Source organism: Mastomys coucha, unplaced genomic scaffold (genome assembly GCF_008632895.1).
Source record: "Mastomys coucha isolate ucsf_1 unplaced genomic scaffold, UCSF_Mcou_1 pScaffold22, whole genome shotgun sequence".
NCBI lineage: Eukaryota > Metazoa > Chordata > Mammalia > Rodentia > Muridae > Mastomys > Mastomys coucha.
This window is the reverse complement of record NW_022196905.1, coordinates 29,354,896-29,374,815: the sequence shown is the minus strand read 5'-3', so window position 1 is coordinate 29,374,815 and position 19,920 is coordinate 29,354,896. Positions and strand designations below refer to the sequence as shown.

Here is a 19,920-nt window from a genome sequence, read left to right as displayed (position 1 = left end):
TCAGTCCCCAACTGACAACAAAGTACTTCGGATTTGTAGTCTCTCCTGTCTGTTTACTTTATCCTTTCTAGGCCGTGGACAGGAGACTGTCTCCAATAACTGCCTAAAGCTGGCTAAAATGCACTTGTACTACTGCCTGCCACAGCTCTCCTGGTCCCAGGAATCTCCTCAAAGGAGCATCTGGCCCAGGCTCCTGAGTCTCTTCACCCAGGCCTGCTGTCATTAAAGAATCGGCCACCTGCTGCTCCTCACAACTCTCCACTCTGCAGTGCCTCCTCAGACTGTCTGGCCTCTTCCTTGTCACTCTTCTAAGCCACATCCCCTTTCTGCATTCACCACCTTGTCTCCTAACTCAGAAGCTGGGTCTTTCCTGAGTTTTCCCCATCCACACTGAGCCTCCCTGATCGCATCCCTGCAGGCTGTTCTGTGTCCCCATGAGACTTTGGCTGGTCGAGCTGCCTCCCAGCAAATGATGACAGGACAAGAATGAGGAATGCTGACCACAACTACCCACAGCCTTCAGCATTGCTCTCTCCCTCTCCAACCTCTTCTGTTCCTCTTATTTCCAGGCAGTTCAGCTCTCTGGCCTCCCCTGTTTCTGACAGTCCCCAGGCCAGCACAGTCCTGTCCTTTATTTTCAGTAGAGCATTAGGATATAAACTGAGCATGTCCAGAGGCATGAATCTTCTGTGTGCTCCATAACATCATGGAGCACATCACATCTTGAGCATGTTTAGGAATGTATACTCCTTAACTGAGCATGCTTTCGAATGGGACAGCCCCCATATGAACAGCTCTAGAGCCACATGCTTCCTCTGCTCAAGAGGGCACCTCTTTGGGAATGCCCCTGTGTTCTCCTTCCCTCCTGAAGATGACACACTGCTCACTTCATGCTGTCCTCATTCTTCTTGTTTTGGCTTTTCAGTTGCCAAGATGGGATCCACTGTTTTCAGTTACAACCCCCTCCTGCCAGAACAACCTGCTAAGATTTTATTTTATAAAGTGAAAAGGAGCTAGGCTGAAAATCAGTAGAAGTACAACTTTGTGCATGGCTTTAAACCTACACTTAGCTGCACCAGTGTCACCTGTAGTCATCAGGGAGAGAGCACAGGGGCTACCTACCCTTCCTTCTCTGATATATGTCATAATAAAAAAAAAAAAATCACTAAAGCTTGCCAGGGCTCCAGGACAAATCCTCACCAATATGACAGCCACGGCCTTTGCTTTGCCCCCTGCTCTGACCACCAGCTTTTAGAGGGTTTAGGAGAAACTTTTCCACTACTAAGACCAAAATTTGCACACACAGAGAAAAAGTGCTGTAAGTACAAGTGTCTCTGAGAACAGCTTCCCAGAAACAAGGAGGCAAATGCTGAGCCTTGCTGTGGCCAGCACACCTTCGTCTCAAACAGCACCATCCTCACTGAATGGAGTCCTGGAAGAAGGGGTTGGCTTTCTCCTCTCATGCTCTAAACTTAGATCCCTGAGGGACAGAGACCATTGACGGGTCAGGTTCTCTGAGACAGTGGTGCTCAGCCAGCTCCACCAGCTGCAGGTAAGGAACCTAAGCCAGCCCAGGGATTTGCCAGGGAGGTCCCCAAAGTGAGCCAGCCCAATGAACTTCTTCAGTCTCTTACTTCAGACATGTCGATGGCAACTAAGGGTCAGAAATAAAATGGGCTCCAAAAGAGCTGCAGAAAAGGAGCCCTCCAACCACCATCAGGGCCAGGGAGAGAGAGGGAGGACAGCCCTACAGAAGCTGTAGGGCTTTCTTGCTGGACCAGCTGGAGCACAGCCTAAGGCTGGGACTCAGACTAAGATAGAGAGAGCAGGGCAAGGCAAAGGTCTCAGGGCAGCCTAGAACACATCTGCCATGACGCCTTACAGAGGTCACAGGCCACTGAGAGTAAGCCAAGACTGTGAGTGGCAACTGGCCATGTTACAGTGAAGCAATTCCTTCTGAACTCCCTCCAGCTTACCTTTTTGTCCTCTTTGGTCTTTCTAACATTTCGATGGGGTCCAAAAAGGTTTTGCATTCCGAAAGCCTTCCTAGACCAGTCCCTCTTCTGCGTACTCAGTGGAGCCTGAGCAAAGCTGCCCTCCACCCGGTACCGGTCTGCAGGAATCTTGCTCATGGGAGGGGGCAGTGTGCCACAGTTGACACTGGACCACCCGTCAGTGGAGTCTGTGTAAGACTCCTGGTCACTGGCATGTCCACACTGCCACTCTTGTAGCACATGGACCGGGAGCCACCTCTGGTTGAAACCACAGCTCGAACCTGTGGCACCCTTCTTGGAAGGGGGTATAGAACTTCTCAAGGTAGCTGGAGGGACCTCCATGTGAGAGACAGGCCCTGAACGCTTTGTTAAGTCCCAGAACCTATCAGTGTTGGGGCTGGTTTCCAATGGGGAGCCAGCGTCTGAGTCATGGCAGAAAGTTCCATTCCAGGGTGCACTCCAAGGCTGTGAGCCCCTTCCGCTTACACTTTCCCACCCTGGACTACTGCCCTGGCCATGCCTGCTTGAGCCCCCACCCAGGTCAACTACAAGCACCCTGTTGCTCTTCTCTTCCTGGTTGAAATTGCCGATGCCACTGTCACTGTTACTGCTGGTGCTATTATTCTGATGGGCATCCGCATCCCCATCTAGAAAGGCACGTGCCCGCACACCCTCAATCAGTTCACCCATGTCTCGGTACAGAACGGAGATGAACTGAAGCACAGGGAGGGAAGATGCTGGGAATTCCAAACAGCCACTCGTGTCGGGGTCTGCAGTGCATGCAAACCCAAATCTCCGTGCAATGCCTTGGTGGATCTTGTGATGAAATAAGTCTGGGTCCACCATGAACACATGGCAGGATGTCCTCAGGGCACCTTCATCTTCCTGTGCCAGGCCCCCATCATCATTGGTCTGCATGGTCACCAGCCCAAAGAACCGCCTGTCGTCTGGGCACACTGCACTGAATGCCAGCTTCTCGGCTGGGTACTCTGCCACCACACCAGCCCTGTCGGTAACCAGCTGCACACAGTCATGCATGACCTTCATGGTCACTAGTGAATGGATCTTCTGCTCGGCCCGTAGGCGGCGCATGCAGCCACGAATAGCCTGTAAGCTGTCATGCTCCAGGTTGGAACTTGTGGAAGGGAGCTCAATGGAACCCAAATAGCCCACGACCATGGCAACATTTAAAATACTTGCATCTAGTCCAAAGTCATCGTGATTGTCCAACCCCACAGTGAATACAGAATCATCATTGATAACTTTTGATATCTCTTCCTTGGAAAGCATGCTGGGGTGTGGTGCACAGAGACCATCCTGGCCAACATCAAGCCGCAAAGCTGCTGACTCTGACAAGGACCTCTGCTTCAGCTTCAGAGGCTCAGTGCCACTGGCACAAAGACTTGGGCTTTCAAAAATCATGTTGAAAATCCCACCAGACTGCACCTCTTCCACAACCCTCTCAGCCCTGTTTATACCCAAAGCCTTAGAGTCAAGTTTAGGCCTCAGCCAGCCTTTCCCCTCATACAGGCCGCCTTCTTCATCGCTGGAACAGGATTCCACATGGCTAGTACCCTCAGAGATCACCATGTGCAGGACTCCAGAGCATTTCCCGATGAGTTTCACCACATCTTCATGGGAGGCTTTCTTCACATTGATTTCGTTGATGGCAAGTATCTGGTCCCCAGCCCGGAGGCCCACGAAATCTGCAGGGCTGCCCCTCATGACGCAGCTGAGCACACAGGGCGCCTGTCCTGATAAGGTGAAGCCGTAGCCAGCTCTGCCCCGGGCCACTTCCACACTCCGCACTCGAGGGGGCGCAGGGCCAGGCTGCCGCTTCCCTGGCTCCCCAGCCCTGTACATCCTGGTGTATTGTCAAGCCTGATCGCATGTCCCACTATTCCATGGATTCCATGTTTCAAGGAATGCACGATGCTACTGGGGTTTTTTGTCTTGAAATGTTACCCTAAGGAGGAAATGAAAATACCTGATTATTAAAGATCCTGTATCTCTAACCTTGACAGGCGTTGCCTGACTCCACAAGGTAAGTGATAATAAAAATCCACAAGAAGCTCTACAAGTCACCATATAAATGTCAAGGTGAAAGGAATCTAATTGGTGGCTCTCACAATTGGCTAAGAACCCTTCTGTTAAAGCAGAAAGCTGCGGTCTCCTTCGGGGTTTCTGAAGAGGATGTACTTAAAACAGCCTGGTGACCTCTGCATTCACCCTGAATGGAGAGAAGCTAAGGTGCAGGCCCAGCTTCCCTGAAGGCTACAAGGAGTCCCTTGTAGGTCCAGTGTGAAGAACAGGGCCTGCTGCTGTCCTGCAGTCAAAGGCCTCAAAGATCACTACCCAATTCTTTTATCTGATCCCAAATCCCCACTACAAAAGCTCCTCCCATATCCCCTGACTCTCCCACAATTAATTTATTTTGAATGCAGTGCTATGCTAGGAAAACACGTAAGTATGAAACAACCTCAATCAATAAACCATGGAGGTCATCCAAGAGAAGAGAGAAAAACAGCAACCGAACGAAGCAGAGCAATGCTGCACTGACTTATTCCAGAGGGCATGACTTCATAAAGTACTGGTTGTCATTAAAATCCAGGCCTAAGATTCTAGGGTATTTTTGTCCTTCTGGCTGTGAGCCTTAGCCTTTAACGGCTGAGCCATCTCTCCAGGCCCTTTAGGGTACTTTTTAATCAGCCTTAAGAAAGTATAAATGTAGCTACTTTAATCTAAAGAATATGGAGTCATTAGAGGAAAATTCTGTGATTGCCAGCTGCCAGTAAATAAACTATAAACTTGAAAAAGGGTGTCTGGATCCCCAGTGCCACCCAAGGCAGTGATCCAGGGGACTCTCAGGACTCAGCCCAGAGGCACACCCAGATTAAGATTCATTATGATGAAGGGACTCAAGATAAAATCAGCAGAGAGAAAGCTATACAGGGATGAAAAACAAAAAAAAAAAACAAAAAACAAAAAACAAAAAACTACACATGAGCTTCTAGAGCCTTCTCCCAGGGAATCACACAGGACACACTTACGTCCCTCTAGCAGGAGTTGTGACATCATGTACATGTGAAATGTCTAAGCAGAGGCCCAGCAGAGACTCAGAGTCTAGGATTGTCACTGGGGGCCAATCACACTGCTGTCCTCTGTACAGTACCCTATGAAAATACCAGGGTTCCAAAAGCAAAGCAAGTATGAACATAAAGCACATTGTCTACACAGCCAGCAGAAGCACAGGAACCTTTCTCACCAGTGTTGGCAGGTGCCCGCCACCCCAGCAGGCAGGCATCTGTTGGACAGGTGTCTAATGCTGTGAGAACCCTACTGCTTAACACTTCTTCAATATTACCTTTAAAAAGAATACAAGGAGTCGGGCAGTGGTGGCGCAAGCCTTTAATCCCAGCACTTTGGAGGCAGAGACAGGCGGATTTCTGAGTTTGAGGCCAGCCTGGTCTACAGAGTGAGTTCCAGGACAGCCACGGCTACACAGAGAAACCTTGTCTCAAAAACAAAAGCAAAACAAACAAACAAACAAAATACAAGGGTTGGGGAGGTGGCTCAGTTGGTAAAATGTAAGCCCTGTGTACAAGGGCCTGAGTTTGATCCCTAGCATTTATATATATATATATAAAAAAAATGAGCCATGTAATGCATGCCTGTAATTCCTGTACTACGCTGTACTACACAAAGAGACAGGATACTGGGGGCTTACTGGCAAGGTAATGCAGCCTAATTGACAAGCTATAGATTCAGTGAAAAATCCATCTCCATATATTCCATATGCATACATATACATGCATATATACATGAGCGCACACAAACATGTACACACACATATACCACACACACAAAATAAATATCAATACACATATGTCTATAACCTCCATACTCAGTAAGTTATGACAGGAGATATCTACAAGGCCAAGGTCAGCCTGGGCTGCAGTGTGAGACCTATATCAAGAAGAAAAAGCAATATAGTCATAATTGGAATGTCATGATCCAAACTACTATAGTGAGCTTGATGTTTGCAGAACACATTGCCGAACTAATTACTCTCTTGAGACATTCTTGTGTCATGAGATAGTTTCCAATAACTGTAAACAGATTCTAAGTGATTTACAGACACACCCAGAATAAACGGCTAGAGCCAGTGCGAAGAGCATCAGGAGACTGCAGAAAAGAGTCCCAGGACAATGAGAACAAGGATGCATAGGATGCATGTTTAAGCAGAATTACTCTTGATACATAGGAATGAAGAAAGAACAGTTTATCTATAAAATATGGCATCATTCACTATCTAATAATGCTACATTCATAATTTAGCTATTTATTACTCACTAATAAGATATCTATATCTACATCTATATTGAAGCTGGGAGTATGACCTTGCATGATTAGCATATGAGGGGCCCTGGGTTGCACCTTACACTGAAGATGACCAAGAAGCTGTTTTCAGATCTCACCAGACCTTCTCTGAAGAGTGATGAACAGAAATGTACCCTAACACATTTGCAGTTTAATGCCCACAGTTCATGCATGCCCCTCTCCAGCCACAAGGCTTGGCAAATGAGCTCAAGGATATAGAGATGGGAAGACAGACAGTTCTTATCATTCAGAGGGCCTCCATGGAATCCTGGAGCCCAGTGAAAGGGACAGGAAAAAGGTGCCAGTCAACAGAGACAGTGTGTGCATCTAGAGGACCCAAGGGCAGGTCCTAGGACATAAGATGGAAGGAACAAAGCCTCCAGGAAAACCAGCCTTGTGACTTGGACAGGTCACTCCAGGCCCACAGGTCACCATACGACAAGCTGTAAAGCCACAGACTCTTGATTACAGTTTCTTGTTCTAACACCTCCAGAAGCAAACACAGAGACTGCAGGAGGACACAGACCAGGATGGTCTCCTGGAACAGTGCTAACCATGATGTGAGTGCAAGGGTCAGTCACTGAAAACTGCTCTGGGATCAGAGATCAGCAGTGTCAAGCTGTCTTCCTACTCTAGATAAGAATCCACTGAGCGCAAGAGGCACTGTGCCATTGGCACAGGTACTGCCAACACATTCTCCAACAGGGAACATATCCCAGTAGACCCCTGTCTACCTCTTGCCCTCCCCCATACCAATCACACCCCAACCAGCAACTCCTATGGCTGTCAAACACCCACCTGGCATCACCCACACCAACACCTACCTCAGGCATACACCGAAAACTCACAGTTGTCCCACTGACAACACTCCACAAGTTCACATTGATGATCCCTGACTTCCCAACTACTGTAGCAGCCTGACACCAATCCCAGCTTATAGGCCGCTCCTTAAAAACCCTGTGGAGGTCCAAGCCTATCCCCTAACTATCCTCCCTCCTGACCCTGGCAGACCTGGAGCTGGACCCATCAGGACATAGTGCAAAGGAAGGATCTAGCAGGTTCTTAAGCCACATGGCCACTTCTAGACCATCTGACTCCAAATCAAAGTGTCTGCATAGGGAGCAAGTATCTGCAGTGAACATTCCTTGTCTGAAGCCTCCTGGGTCCCAGCTCCTGGACTGAAAAGTGCACACTGCATGTTCTGCCTTCCATTCCATGGTTGCCACCAAGCAAGGCACAGAGCATCAAGGTAAGAAAAAAAAAATCTTTCTGTAAAGATCTCTGTCCACAGACCAGGGAGCCACAAGGCCTCTGCACCAGAATACACCACTGGTTTCTGACACCTGCTGCTTTGTGAACTACTGCCAAAGGCAGGGACAATCAGGCCCTTAGGTAGACAGACATCTCCAGGTATCCTTAGCCAGGGAGTCCATCATCTGCTGAGGGATCCCATCTGTTTCTTCTCCATAAGGACCCAACTCCTGACTAACTGAACTCCACGCTCCAACTCTGAGCTCTCCCTTAAAAACTTGTTATAGTTGGGGGCGGCGGGAGTGGGGGTGGCATATGCCTCTAATCCCAATACTAAAGAGGCAGAGCAGGCAGATCTCTTTTGAAGCTAGCCCTGTCTACAAAGTGAATTCCAGGACAGTTAGGGCTATACAGGAAAACCTTGTCTTGAAAAACAAACAAAAATAAAATCTTGCTATCAACTCACAAGCCACACATTCTGTACAGAGACCTCCTGCAGGAGCTTTCCCTCTCCTTTCCTCACCTCTTTCCCTACACATGCAGCAGCCTCCATAGGAAATTCAGATCCAAGGCCTCAAGCTGTCCCCACCATTCTTTCCCAGTCACAAGGCTTTCTGATACCAGCTCTGCTACAAGGAATCCCACCCACCCTGGGTCCCTTCTCAAGTCAGGGTTCCCAGCCCTTCAGTGTTCCTTTGGTTCCCTCATTGTGCTCCTAGACCTCTGAAACCTGAGCCTTTCTTCCCTTCTGGCTCCAGCGCATGGTTGGCCTCCCTCTTGTGCAGCCTCTCCTCTCATGCCCTTGCTCTTCTCTAAGTATGGGCCCATCTGTCTCCTCATCCCCGAGGATCTCCACTCCATGCTTTCCTATGTGCTTATCTCCTGCAAGCAAGCCCAACACCACAGTCCCAGAGGCCAAACACCCTCAGAGACAGAGCTACCTCCACAGATGTCAGAGGAAGGCAGCCAGCTCATGGGGGTCCCTAAGAGAGCACCCCAAAACCCTGTCAAGGACATGTAGATACCAGAATGTGCCACCTCAAGATAAAGATATCCAAACAACAATAGACCACCACAATAGATACTCTCCTAAGCCCAAAACATGGGCTGGACAGTGGCCAACCATAGCACAGAGTGGAGCACAGCAGCCAGAGAGGCCCTGCCCCTCAGCTACATAGGAGGAAATATGAGCTGGGTTTGTCTGCAAAAGTTCAGGAGAACCCCTACCTCAAGAGTATGTTTAGGGTTGTCCAACTTAAATTGTAGGTTGTGAAGAGAGAATTCTCTTCAGGAACTCCTGGCCGCAGCTAAAATTGAAGCCAGGTGCCAGCATTTAGTAGAATGTCAGGCCTTGTTTGACTTTTTAAAGAGGGAGGAGTAAGAAAAATAAACCCAGAGAATAATGAGAGAAATCCTGTAGCTATCAAAAGAAAGGGAACCTCCCTACCCCTGCCCCACCCTGCAACTTAAGGGACATGGGCTATTATGTTAGGACAACTAAGCAAGGGACCCCACTCTCTCTCTCTCCAATCTTTAATGAGCAGGCTTGGATCCTGTGAGAGAGTAATGGGGCAATGGTGGGTTAATGGGTTCAAAAATTATCGGGGCGTTTTCTGGAGTCAAAGACAGACACAGAGCTGTGAGCTCAAAAGTTCTGAGCAGAGAACATGGAAAGTGTCCCACAGAACCAGCAGAGTGAAAGGACAAGAATGTGTCACTGACAACACTTGTGAACAGACACAGAGCACTTCAGCAGGCCACACTTGAGTGATCACGAACTCCATGCCCAGCCCACTAACACAATGGGCTGGCCCGTCCTCACACCAGGCACCTGTGTGGGTGAGTGCGGCTTTGCCCATTCCTAAGGCAGAAACCTGTGGTGACTGGAGGAGGGTGGGCAGAGAGGGCAGCACCTCCATCTCATCTCCCTGTGCTGGCACCCACATGAGCAGCTTCCTGCTCAGATTACAGCGATCACCAGCTAGCCTCTATCTGTCAAGAATCATCATCTGCACTGAAAGGCACAGCTCTGGTGGCAAGGGACACTTGGGCCACTGTAGGGGAACCCAGCCCAATGTCCTTACACAGGCATCAGCAGAGAGGTGGCCCTATTTCTCAGCCAACTCATGGCCATTTCTTAGAAACACTAAACAGACTTGTGCCCTGTGTATACTGTCCCCGGGTCGGCCCAATTTGAGACAGTTCAGTCAAGGATGTGAGCACCAAGAATTCAATAGACATTCATCATACTCTACAAACCCTGGCATCTGCCTGGATGCTCCTAGTGTCCTAGTGGGGTGTGGGTGGGCCCCAAATGCCCCAGGGAAGTCAAGTACCCCCAATCTGCCTGTCTGAAGACTTCCTGTTCTCTTTCAGAAGGCTGTTTTGTCAGGCAGCATGCCCTGCCTGCCTTTCCAGGGGCACCTCAAACAGCTCTAATAAAACAAGGAGCAGGGTGCTGTACCCATATCTGTCCCACACATCAATACGAGAGTTTTCTCCATGCCAGGCATAAGAGAAGCAGCAGGGACAACGGGCCCACCTAGGGAGATAACCCAGGGACTGCAGGTCCTGTGTGGAGAATCTAAGAAAGAAGGTACCACGTTGAGGGCAGGAGCATGCTGGCTGTACTCCTCACCTACCCACCTCACCTCCACGCTCTTCCTGGAACACTCTGCCCACCTCCCACTCTTCCAGGGCCAAGATCAGAAGCTCAAATCACATGGGCTTGCTTTCTGCCCTGGTGCACTCACTCATACATGGATGTGTGGCCAAGGTAGGAAGTTTCTAGAGATGCTGAATGGGACTTGTCCCCCTCAAAACTCATACTAAGACATAACTCCTCAATGTAACAGTATTAAAAAGTGATGAGACCTTTAACACATTAGGCCTAATGAGAAAAACTGGGTCATGAACCATATAAAAGTAGAAATACAGGTCTCAAGATAGTGGATTAGTTCCCACAAGAGCAGGCTCTTAGGTTGTTTGGCCCCACTGGTGGCTTCCTCTTGCTTGTGTTTCCATTTGTGGTGCTAGATCACCACAGGCATAAGATTGACCAGGGGCCAGTCAGAAAGGGCCACTCAGATTTGGAGAGTTACATGAACCTCTTTCCCTTATTGAGTACCCCAGTGTTGAGTATTTTTGTTATAGTGACAGAAAAGGGTCTATCTTTAGCAGGGTGCCCCATTATCTAGAGCATGAGGTACGCCCCTGCCCAGAGCAAGTGCTCTGCTAGCAGCTGCTGAGCCAGAGAAAGAAGGGTTGTTTCACAGTACTACTGGGAGGTGGAGGAACAGTCTCACAGCTGGTGGTGCTGTGTTAGGAGACTGGGAAACCTTTAAGATCTGGGACTTCACTGGAGGAAGTGGGTCACTGGGGAGTTGACCTGAGAGTTAGCATGGTCCAGTTCCAGCCTGAGCTCTTGCCTCCTCAGATATAACAATCTGTCCTATAAGTTCCCACCACAAATGATGTCCCAGCTACCATGCCTTCCATGGCATGGGGAACTGAAGCCCTTAAGCCAACCATGAGCCCAGGTCAACCTCTCCCCTCTGTACTTGCTTCTGTGGAGATTCTATCACAGTCACATGAAACATGTGAGACAGAATGTGCCCTTGGAGGTGTACTGGAACCCTCGCTCCTTCCTGCCTGTCCTTCACTTTCTGGCTGCTATGACGTAAGTTCCCCTCTGTGAGCACTTCATACAGCCTCAAGCAATGAAGTCCACCGACTAAACACATATCCATATCAATCATCCGAGATCTTGATGCGCACACATTCAGAAGGAAACCAAACACCAGAGGCCTGACAAACACTCTGGCACATTTCCCAGCTACCCATAGCAACAGGACCTTCCATCCTCCAGGAAAGGAAACTAGGGCTGCCTCACTCCCTGCTCCCATGCCCCCTCACCCATTACCCTGTGCCAAGCCCAATCAAACAGCCCCACAAGTGCTGTGAGGACAACCAGCCAGGGATGCAAGAGCTCTCCAAGCACAGTGCTATATGGCTGGGGTCAGGACCACTCCCTGCTCACTGCCAGGTTACCTGCACTGCTTACCCTGTAAGACTGGTAAAAGCAGACAGCACCCACCCCCTTTCTAGCTACCCATGGGGGTCCTGAGGCTCAGCGGAGCAGGCAGCACCTCTATCATCAGTCACATCTCCAGTAAGGTCGGTAAGCAATGGAGGGGCAAGTAACGCACAGGTTTATCAGCAAGGCAGGCAGGAAGCCCCAGCTAAGGCCCAGTTATGCCAAGGAGATGTAAAGGACTCAAGGAGGGAGGACAACTTCAACTTCCAGTCTCTTGATCAGCACACTATGGCTACCACTCCCCTGCATCTGTCTCCTCCATCCATACCCTTCTTACATCAGCCCTACTCTGAGCAGCCACCATCCAATGGTGCCCAAAACTCCAGAGTCCCTGCTTCCAAGAGCCAGCTTATGAAGCTGCCCTGTGACATACATGATCTAAACAGACAGCGAGGGTCCCTCTAAAGGGACTCAAGTCACTGGAGTGCCAACAAGGAGATTCACAGATCCATCGAGTTTCTGAGAAAATGATCTATCAGAAACACTACCAGATGGAACTAAAGGGGTGGAGGGCCATCCTCAGAAGTACAGTGGGCACTGGATCCTGCAAACCCTCCTAACGGGACGAAGGTAAGAAGTGTCTCAACTGCAGCAAGAACGCCTTCTAAGAGGAGACACACACAGGGAGGGATACTGTCCTTGGATCTTGACATTTTAACCCAGCCCATGCCAGTCTAGACTCCAGGGCGGCCACAGCTCTGGCCCCATCCGATCTCCCATTCTTCACAATGAGCAGGACGGCCTGCAGTGGTGGTGGTTTCACCTGACATTTGACCTGGTATGGGCTGACACTGTCCTTTCAGTTTACTCTACAGATCAAGATCAACTGCTCTTCAGGGCTTTAGCCAGGCCCTCATCTACACAAAAGCCAACCCAAGTGCTTAGATTCTGACCTGCTATCACCATGGGAAGGCCATAGGGAGCACACTTTATATGTAGGATAAGGAACACTGGGACCAGCAAATAACAGGGAGAGGTGACCTCTGAGATTCGCATAATCAGGCCTCCTATTTGCCCAACCCTTAAGAGTACTCTTGCCTTGGAAATGCAAAATGGACCCAGTGACTAACTTCCAACTACTAAAACATGGTGAAAGTGATGAGGTGTCACCTCCAAGGTCAGGTTACAAAAGGACTGTGGCTTTTATCTAGCCCTCCTCCTCCCTCACTCTGAGGGAAATGTCGGGTTGTGAGCTTCCCTAACTAGACACCACAGGACAGAGAGCCAACAAGATGGGAAGTCTGCCAGCAGTCGTATTAGCAACCTGGAAGAGGATCTTCTGGGCTGACAACTGCCATGGGAGAAACTTGGAAGCAGCTCCTCCCACCAAAGACAGCTAGATCCCAACCTCTGTGAGCCCTGACCATGGACGCATGCTGTGTACGCTGCTGCGCTAAGAACAAGCTGCTATTCAGCAGTGGGTGACCAATGTCACAGAGAACACAAAATAAAATAGTCATCCCTTGATCTATCTGCCTTCACCCCACTATAAACACACACACCAGCACTGCTTACTCCTGGGTGGTCAGGCATGGGTAGGTATTTTCAGACAAGTTCCCTAAAACTGAGTCTGGGACAGGATGACAGGGAAGCTGAGCTTCAACATCAGAAGCTGAAGTACCTTCTGGGAGTGACCACCACTGGACAAGCCACCCAATAGCTCACGGTCTCATCATCCGAGTCTACTAGCCATATTGACAAGTGAAGAAACTCAGCTCAAACACCACACCGCAGATCCAGACCTCCACTCAAATACAATTCTCAGAGTCTGCCATAAGTCCTTGCAGCTCATGTTCCCAATGTGTTTGAGCGTCAGTGAGCCCAGAGGCTGAATGGTGCAGCAGGTGCTGAGCAAGCAGAGTGGCACTCTCCTCCATGGTCTTCCTTAGCCAGGGTCTGGCTCTGCAAAGGCCAGTCCTTGAGGTTTCAACATTTCAGGCTCCAAGAAACCTGAGGCCAAGCATTAGGACTACACAGACACCTCAACTCTACTCCTGCATAACAAGCCCCTTTCTCCCTATCCCAGTCAGTCTTAACAGCAAAGAGTCAATCCACTGACTGCTAAGAGGCAGCACAGAAATTAGGCATTAGGAATTCCTTTAAACCGAGAATCTGAGTTCATCCAAGAACTAAAGGTTCCAAAGGAGAAAGGAATAGGGTAGTAGAAAAGAAAGTGAAGACAGCCATCTTTGGCTTGCTCTACTTCTCCACAAACACTGTCATCACAGCTGAAGAACACTGACAGGCGGAGGGATCAGAGGCAACACAGCTAGGCTAATATCACAGCTGTCACATGAAACAAGCTTCAAATGCTGGCTTGGCTTAGTTATCAGGCCTCAGGAGACAAGGCATAATGATCATGGGTGGCTTTTACAGCCTGTCCCCAGAGGATTCACAAGTGCTCGGCTCAGCTCCCTGTTGCATCCTCCAAGTACAAGCTAAGCTGCCAAGCCCAAAGAGCTGTGTTTCCCATAGAAAGTAGAGCCAGGACTCGTTGCATACCCAGGGACCCTAGAACAGAGAAGACTAGGAAAATAAAATGTCCAGAGGTTGCAGGTACCCTGCCTCCAGGCACAGCTCAACTTACACCTACCTGTTTTCAAATTGAGCAGCAAAGATAACACCTTGAAATGCAAAAGGTTTGCCTTTCTAGTTGTGGAGCAACTATCATTTTTCATGATAAACTTTATAGCTAGCAAAATCCAAAGGCTAGCCTATTCACACAAACAAATATGAATAAACTCCTGATATACAAGAAGTGAAAGTGCAAGACCACCAATGACTAAAACACTTAAGAGGTCCAAAACACATGGCTTCACATTGCCTAGGTTCACCCGCCACACAAGGGGCCCTAGAGATTCCATTGTCTGTACTGTGCAGGGCCTCCAGCCACTCACAGGATCACAGGAGAGGTAATGTGAGAGAATAGTGCCGCTGAAGGACTGGAGGGAGACAGAGATCAATCGGCACTGCCTCTTGGGAGTCTACACTGTAGCACTACAGAAACCCGCAGTGCCCACACAGGTAGAGGACCCAGTTCTTAAAGAACTGCTTAAAACAGGGAAGGGAGCCATGAGTCATAGGAGCTAACAAGGACCTGACTGAATCAAGTCCACCTGCTGAAGGTCACAGACCTTCAAATGCAATAGCAGAAGCATTCTGGCCCAAGAAATTAGCAGGAGTAGCTGGCTTTCACCACTTCTCCATGAGACCACACAGCTAGCTGAGACCAGAACTGGCCCTGGGAATGGTCGCCATCCCAGTTCACGGTGAGTTAGTCAGAGGCCACTTGTCAACCCATTCCTCTCACTCTGGTCACCAGTCTAGGCTCCTGCATTTTGGAAAAGTGACAGGACATGCAGAAGCCACAGCTTGTCAGGACAAGGATCCTCACTGCCAATGACTCTGCAGGTGCAATTCCAATCCCAGAATTACATATCACTTCCAAATCTTTGAAATATTTAAGTTCCATTTTGTTTTTATTTGACCTTTCCTTTTTATCTCTACTTGATATTTCTGCTTGTGATTTTAAACCCATGTGAAGTGAGTCTTTGAAGACAGAGGACTTAATTTTCACAAAAATGTGGCACGTCACTAGATGCCACATAAAAGACAGCTTTTGGGCATCCCAGTGTCTCAAACACTATGCAGCAATATTTTCTATGCAGCAAGTCCAACTATAAAGAGATAAGGCCATTCCTTGGTGCCCATAGTCCCACCAAAGATCCAGGGCTTCCTCACTTCTGGGAGCACCTTGCCCTCCTATTCCTAACTTTAATACAGTCCCCTCACAACTGTCTCCCTGTACCAAGTGCATAAAAGACAAAAGAGTAACTTTCTAGAATTATATACCCAGCTAAACTAAAAGGAACTAGACTGTAAAAAGGATAGCTTCAAAATCAAGAGTATGGGCTCTATGTTATATTTCTTAGCTACCAAAAGAGTAGAATTGTAGCAAAACAAGGATGGCACTGGGATCAGACGAGGAACCTGACACACAGGAACCCAATACAGAGCAGTACAGCACAGGCAACTCCAATTGACAGCTTTCTGCAGATCTTGGGATTTTAGAACAGACTGGAGCAGAGTCTTCAATACCACCTGCTGTGGGGTGGACTAACATGAGGATATAATGAAATCCACTGTTGGTACATCAGTGACATGAAGATCAATCCACGAGTGAATAATGGCAGCTGTGCTCCAGGGTCCCTGCTCAGCTCAGCGATGCTAGCTGGTTTAACAAAGAGGGGATATGGAGAGATGGGCTCAGTACTCAAGGGCTCTTGGTTCAATTCCAGTACCTACATGGTGGCTAATGAATAATCATAACCACAGCTTAGGGGATCCAACAGGCATGTACGTGGTTCACAAACATGCATGTAGGTGAAATATTCATAGACAAACACACAATATTTTTTTAAAAGATGAGACTTGGGAGAAAGTGCACAGAGACTGGAAGGCTCTATCCACCTTTGGGAAGAATCAAGAAGAAATGTATATCAGGTAAATTCTAAGAGACCACAGTAGATATCTAAGAAAACAGGATACCTAGAGTGGTCTCTCTGGGGCAGGGCAAGTGGCACAGAATGCCACTGTTTGAATTTAAACCCATGAGTTAGTCCCCAACACAGCAAATGTCACGGAAGGAAAACTAAGACCATGGTTCAGAGATGGATGTGTGGTATAGAAAACATGTAGACTCAATGTGTACGTATGTATGGGACTGCCTGAATAAGGAAAGAAGCACATGAGGACACCGATTACCAAGCCGGGGACAGTGAGAGCACAAGAGAACAAGGAAACAAAAGGACGAATGGCGTGTTCCCTTTCTCTTTCATTTAACCCCAGACCTTTAAAGACATGGAGTGGGGTTACTCACCAGGTCAGTTCCTGCCTCAAGCAACTGACTTCTCCAGAAGGTGGGAGCTTCTAAAATGGTAGCCCTTGAAAATCAGGAGCTAAGTTCCCATGCATGTGCTTATTTAAGCTTATCTGCTTTTGGGTTTGACGTTTGGGGCTGTTTTTTTTTTTTTTCTTCCTTAAGATTCTGCTTGTCATTTGTTGTTCTTGTTATTTGAAACAGGGTTTCCCTGTATAGGCCTGGCTGTCCTGGAACTTGTTCTGTAGACCAGATTGGCCTTGAACTCAGAGATCCACCTGCCTCTAATTCTGTTTTCTTAATTATGTGTACATGTGTGTATATGCTCATGAATTCCAGTGCCTTGGGAGGCATTAGTTCTGCAGGGAGTTGTGAGCCTTCCCATGCAGGTTTTAGAAACCAAACAGGTTCTCTGCAAAAGCAGTATATACCTTAGCCCAGTGGTGTTTGCTGTTGAGATCTCACTTAGCCCATGCTCTGGCACTGCACTCTCCATCCTCCTGACTCAGCCTCCTGAATGCTGAGTGACAAGCTATTACTGAGCAGATTTCTGGAGATTGTAGTTTTTGTTGGATTGTGAAAGGAGTGAGAACTTTCAGCTTCCTAAAGAGAATAGGACAAATGGACACTCTGCCCTCATGATCATTGCTGAGTGTGCATCCAGAAACACACCTGCAGAGCAGCCTTTGGTGAACAGAACCCTTGGGGAAATCCGTGCGTCCACCCTGGGGAAGGTGAGGCTCAGCAGTTGCTTAACAAGAAGGGGAAACACTCCAGGGACCTCGAAGCTGGAAACTGAGGACTCTGCATCTCCTGCCAACCCTAAAAGTTCTCACAGACCATGGCAGAGGGAGGCTTAAGACAGAAGAGAAGGCCACGTGATGCTGGAACCAAGCCCTGAGCCCAGGGATAAGGCCAGTCTCCATCTGACATGAGAAGTAAGGAGATTCTCCCTGATCCCCAAAGGACATGTGGCCAGTGAGACCCACTACAGACTTCTGGCATCCAGAGCCTTGAAGAATAAACTGTTGTTTTAAGCCATTAAATTTAAGCACTCTACAACAGCTCAGTAGGAAACTAAAACAAGTGCTGACTAGTGTTTGCAGGGTTTCCAACAAACTCACAAAAAGAAAGAAAAGGGGGGGTGGGTGCCTACAACCACCCTATACCATCATGTACTTGCTGCCAGAGCAAGGCAGGGAGCCCACAACTAAGGCAGCACTCTCCCTCAGCCAGATGGGACCAGCATGCTGGGCCTGTCTCACACACAGATGTCAAATGACAACAGGATTAGAAACACAAGGCTCAACCTCAACCTCTCCTACCTCTGGGATCCTTGCAGGAGCTACTGTAGCAGCCAGGTCACCAGGCTCAATACCACCCTCCCATCCTCTGAGGTTGTTGTTCTAAACATAATGCAAAAAGTGAGCTAGTCCTTGACACAGGCCCCCTCCTGGGTGCGACATAGGACCACAAAGTGTCTTCTGTCACAAGCTGGCACTCCATGATCCACTGCAATTTGGCCTACTCAGTATAAATCCTGCCTTCTCCTGACTCCTGCGCAAAGACTGGCACACACATGCTACCCCAAGTCTGAGGGCCTTTCCTCGGCTCTGGTATATGTTGATCTTCTTTGCCAGCTCTCCAGTCTTTCATCTTTCCTGTCAGAAGCTACCCTCTTCCTTTGTCCCACTGAGGGTAAGTTCCACGGAACTTCACAGAAATGGCCTTACGTCTGTTAAAGATCCTGGACACCTGCTTCCTGCCCTCGACACTTCTAGGTCCTACCCCAGAGTCGTACTTAAGCCATTTCCCTCTACCCCACGACTTTGTCCCAACAGTGTCCCTGAAGTCCAGTTCCTGCCAGCCTGGGTACTTGCCACTTGTCATCCAGCCCCCAAACTAAAAAGGTGTAACAATTACTCCAGTTTTTCTGGAGAAATTGTCGCGCTGACATCTGTGCTTTCTTCAGAAACTTTTAAAACGTTAAGTACAGTCCCTTGATTCAAAATTGATTTTGCTCCTCTTCGCTCCCCCCCCCACACACACACCAGTTGCTCGCTGTGGGCTCAAGTCTTCATTTCCTGGGTGACCTCCCTGATACCAGCTCTCCCTCCATCTACACTCCATACATAGGTCTGAGGCCATTTCAGGAAGCCGGGCCCTTCCATCTGTATTCTATTGGTCAAAGCCCCTCTGTCTACACTCAAGGGGTCTGGCGCTACCTACATACCACCCCTCCATCTACACTCCACAGCTGAGCCCTGACTACACTCTACAGTCCAGCACGTCCCTCCCATAGTCCACAGGTCTGGGGCCCCTCTGTTTACACTCTGAACCCCCTTGTCTACACTTCCCAGCTCTGGCCCCTCCATCTACACTCGATCCTCATTGTGGGCTGCCCTGCGTTCTTGCCCTACATTTCCTCAGTTCGGATCCTTGGAAACGGTCTCTGCTCAAACAATGAGACCGCGGGCTGAGTTGGACATTAAAGTCCCCTCACGGCCAGCCGGGCTGGCTTCTGAGCCGGGTCAAATCCCGCCCGAGTCCGGTGGGCTGCGGCCCTACGGAACCCACACATCCGGCCTGCGCGGGACCCCAGCCGCAGCCCGCGCGGGCAAGTTCCCGGAGTCCCGCGCGAACAAAGAAGGCGCGGGCGGCGCCCGAGCTCGGCCCCACGGCCGCAGGAGGACAAGGCCGGGCCGGGCGGGGGCGCGCGCCAGGGAAGAAAGACGCGCGAGGAGTCGCACCGGCCCCGCTCACCTACCGGGCCGCCGCTTGCTCCCGCCGGGCGCCCGCCGAAAGCATCAACGGTCACCGCCGTCGCCGGGCCGGGGGCGGGGCTCCGGGAGGGGCAGGGTCCGGCCCCTGAGAGCTGCTCCGACTCCTGGGGGCGGGACCCAGTGCCCAGGGGGCGGGGCCCGTGGGGGCGGGGCCGTGGGGGCGGGTCAAGCCGTTGTGCACTTCGGGACTCCGACCCGCGGGTCCAGCTTCTGGGGGCGTGGTTCCTGGAAGGGCGGAGTCCAGCCGTTTTGGGAGGGAGTGACTCGAGGTCTTGGGGGTGGGGTTCACTCGGGATTCACCAAGTTTAGGATTTTGGTGAGGTCAGGTTAGTCAGGTTTTGGGGAGATGGAGCTGGAGGAGGGGACAGGTCAGGCCGTTGGACAACTGGAGTCAGAGACCAACGAGGTTCTGCTTCTGGGGACCGGGGTCTTGAAGAGCAGAGTCTGCCTACTGGACAGCGGCTCGGGAATAGGCGGGATTGGACTCCTTGCACAGGCTCCGCTAGCGAAGTAGAGACTTGCCTGAGACTGAAGACC

General features: G+C 49.6%; 1 protein-coding gene across 5 annotated transcripts in view; it reads right to left on the bottom strand.

The window, feature by feature from the left end:
* Rgs12 (regulator of G protein signaling 12) overlaps positions 1-19,537 on the bottom strand; it is a 96,318-nt gene extending 76,781 nt beyond the window's left edge. Inside the window, exons 1-3 of one of the 5 annotated variants that reach the window (XM_031341316.1) lie at positions 19,021-19,238; positions 17,032-17,203; positions 1,977-3,960 (exon numbers count right to left, since the gene is read on the bottom strand). In XM_031341316.1, coding sequence (XP_031197176.1) covers positions 1,977-3,857 — 1,881 coding nt within the window. In that variant the 5' untranslated portion in view covers positions 3,858-3,960; positions 17,032-17,203; positions 19,021-19,238. Of the gene's footprint in view, positions 1-1,976; positions 3,961-17,031; positions 17,204-17,925; positions 19,239-19,363 lie in introns of those variants that run through there. The other 4 variants (XM_031341317.1, XM_031341314.1, XM_031341315.1 and 1 more) reach the window with 4 other exon arrangements.
* Positions 19,538-19,920: the final 383 nt, after the last annotated feature.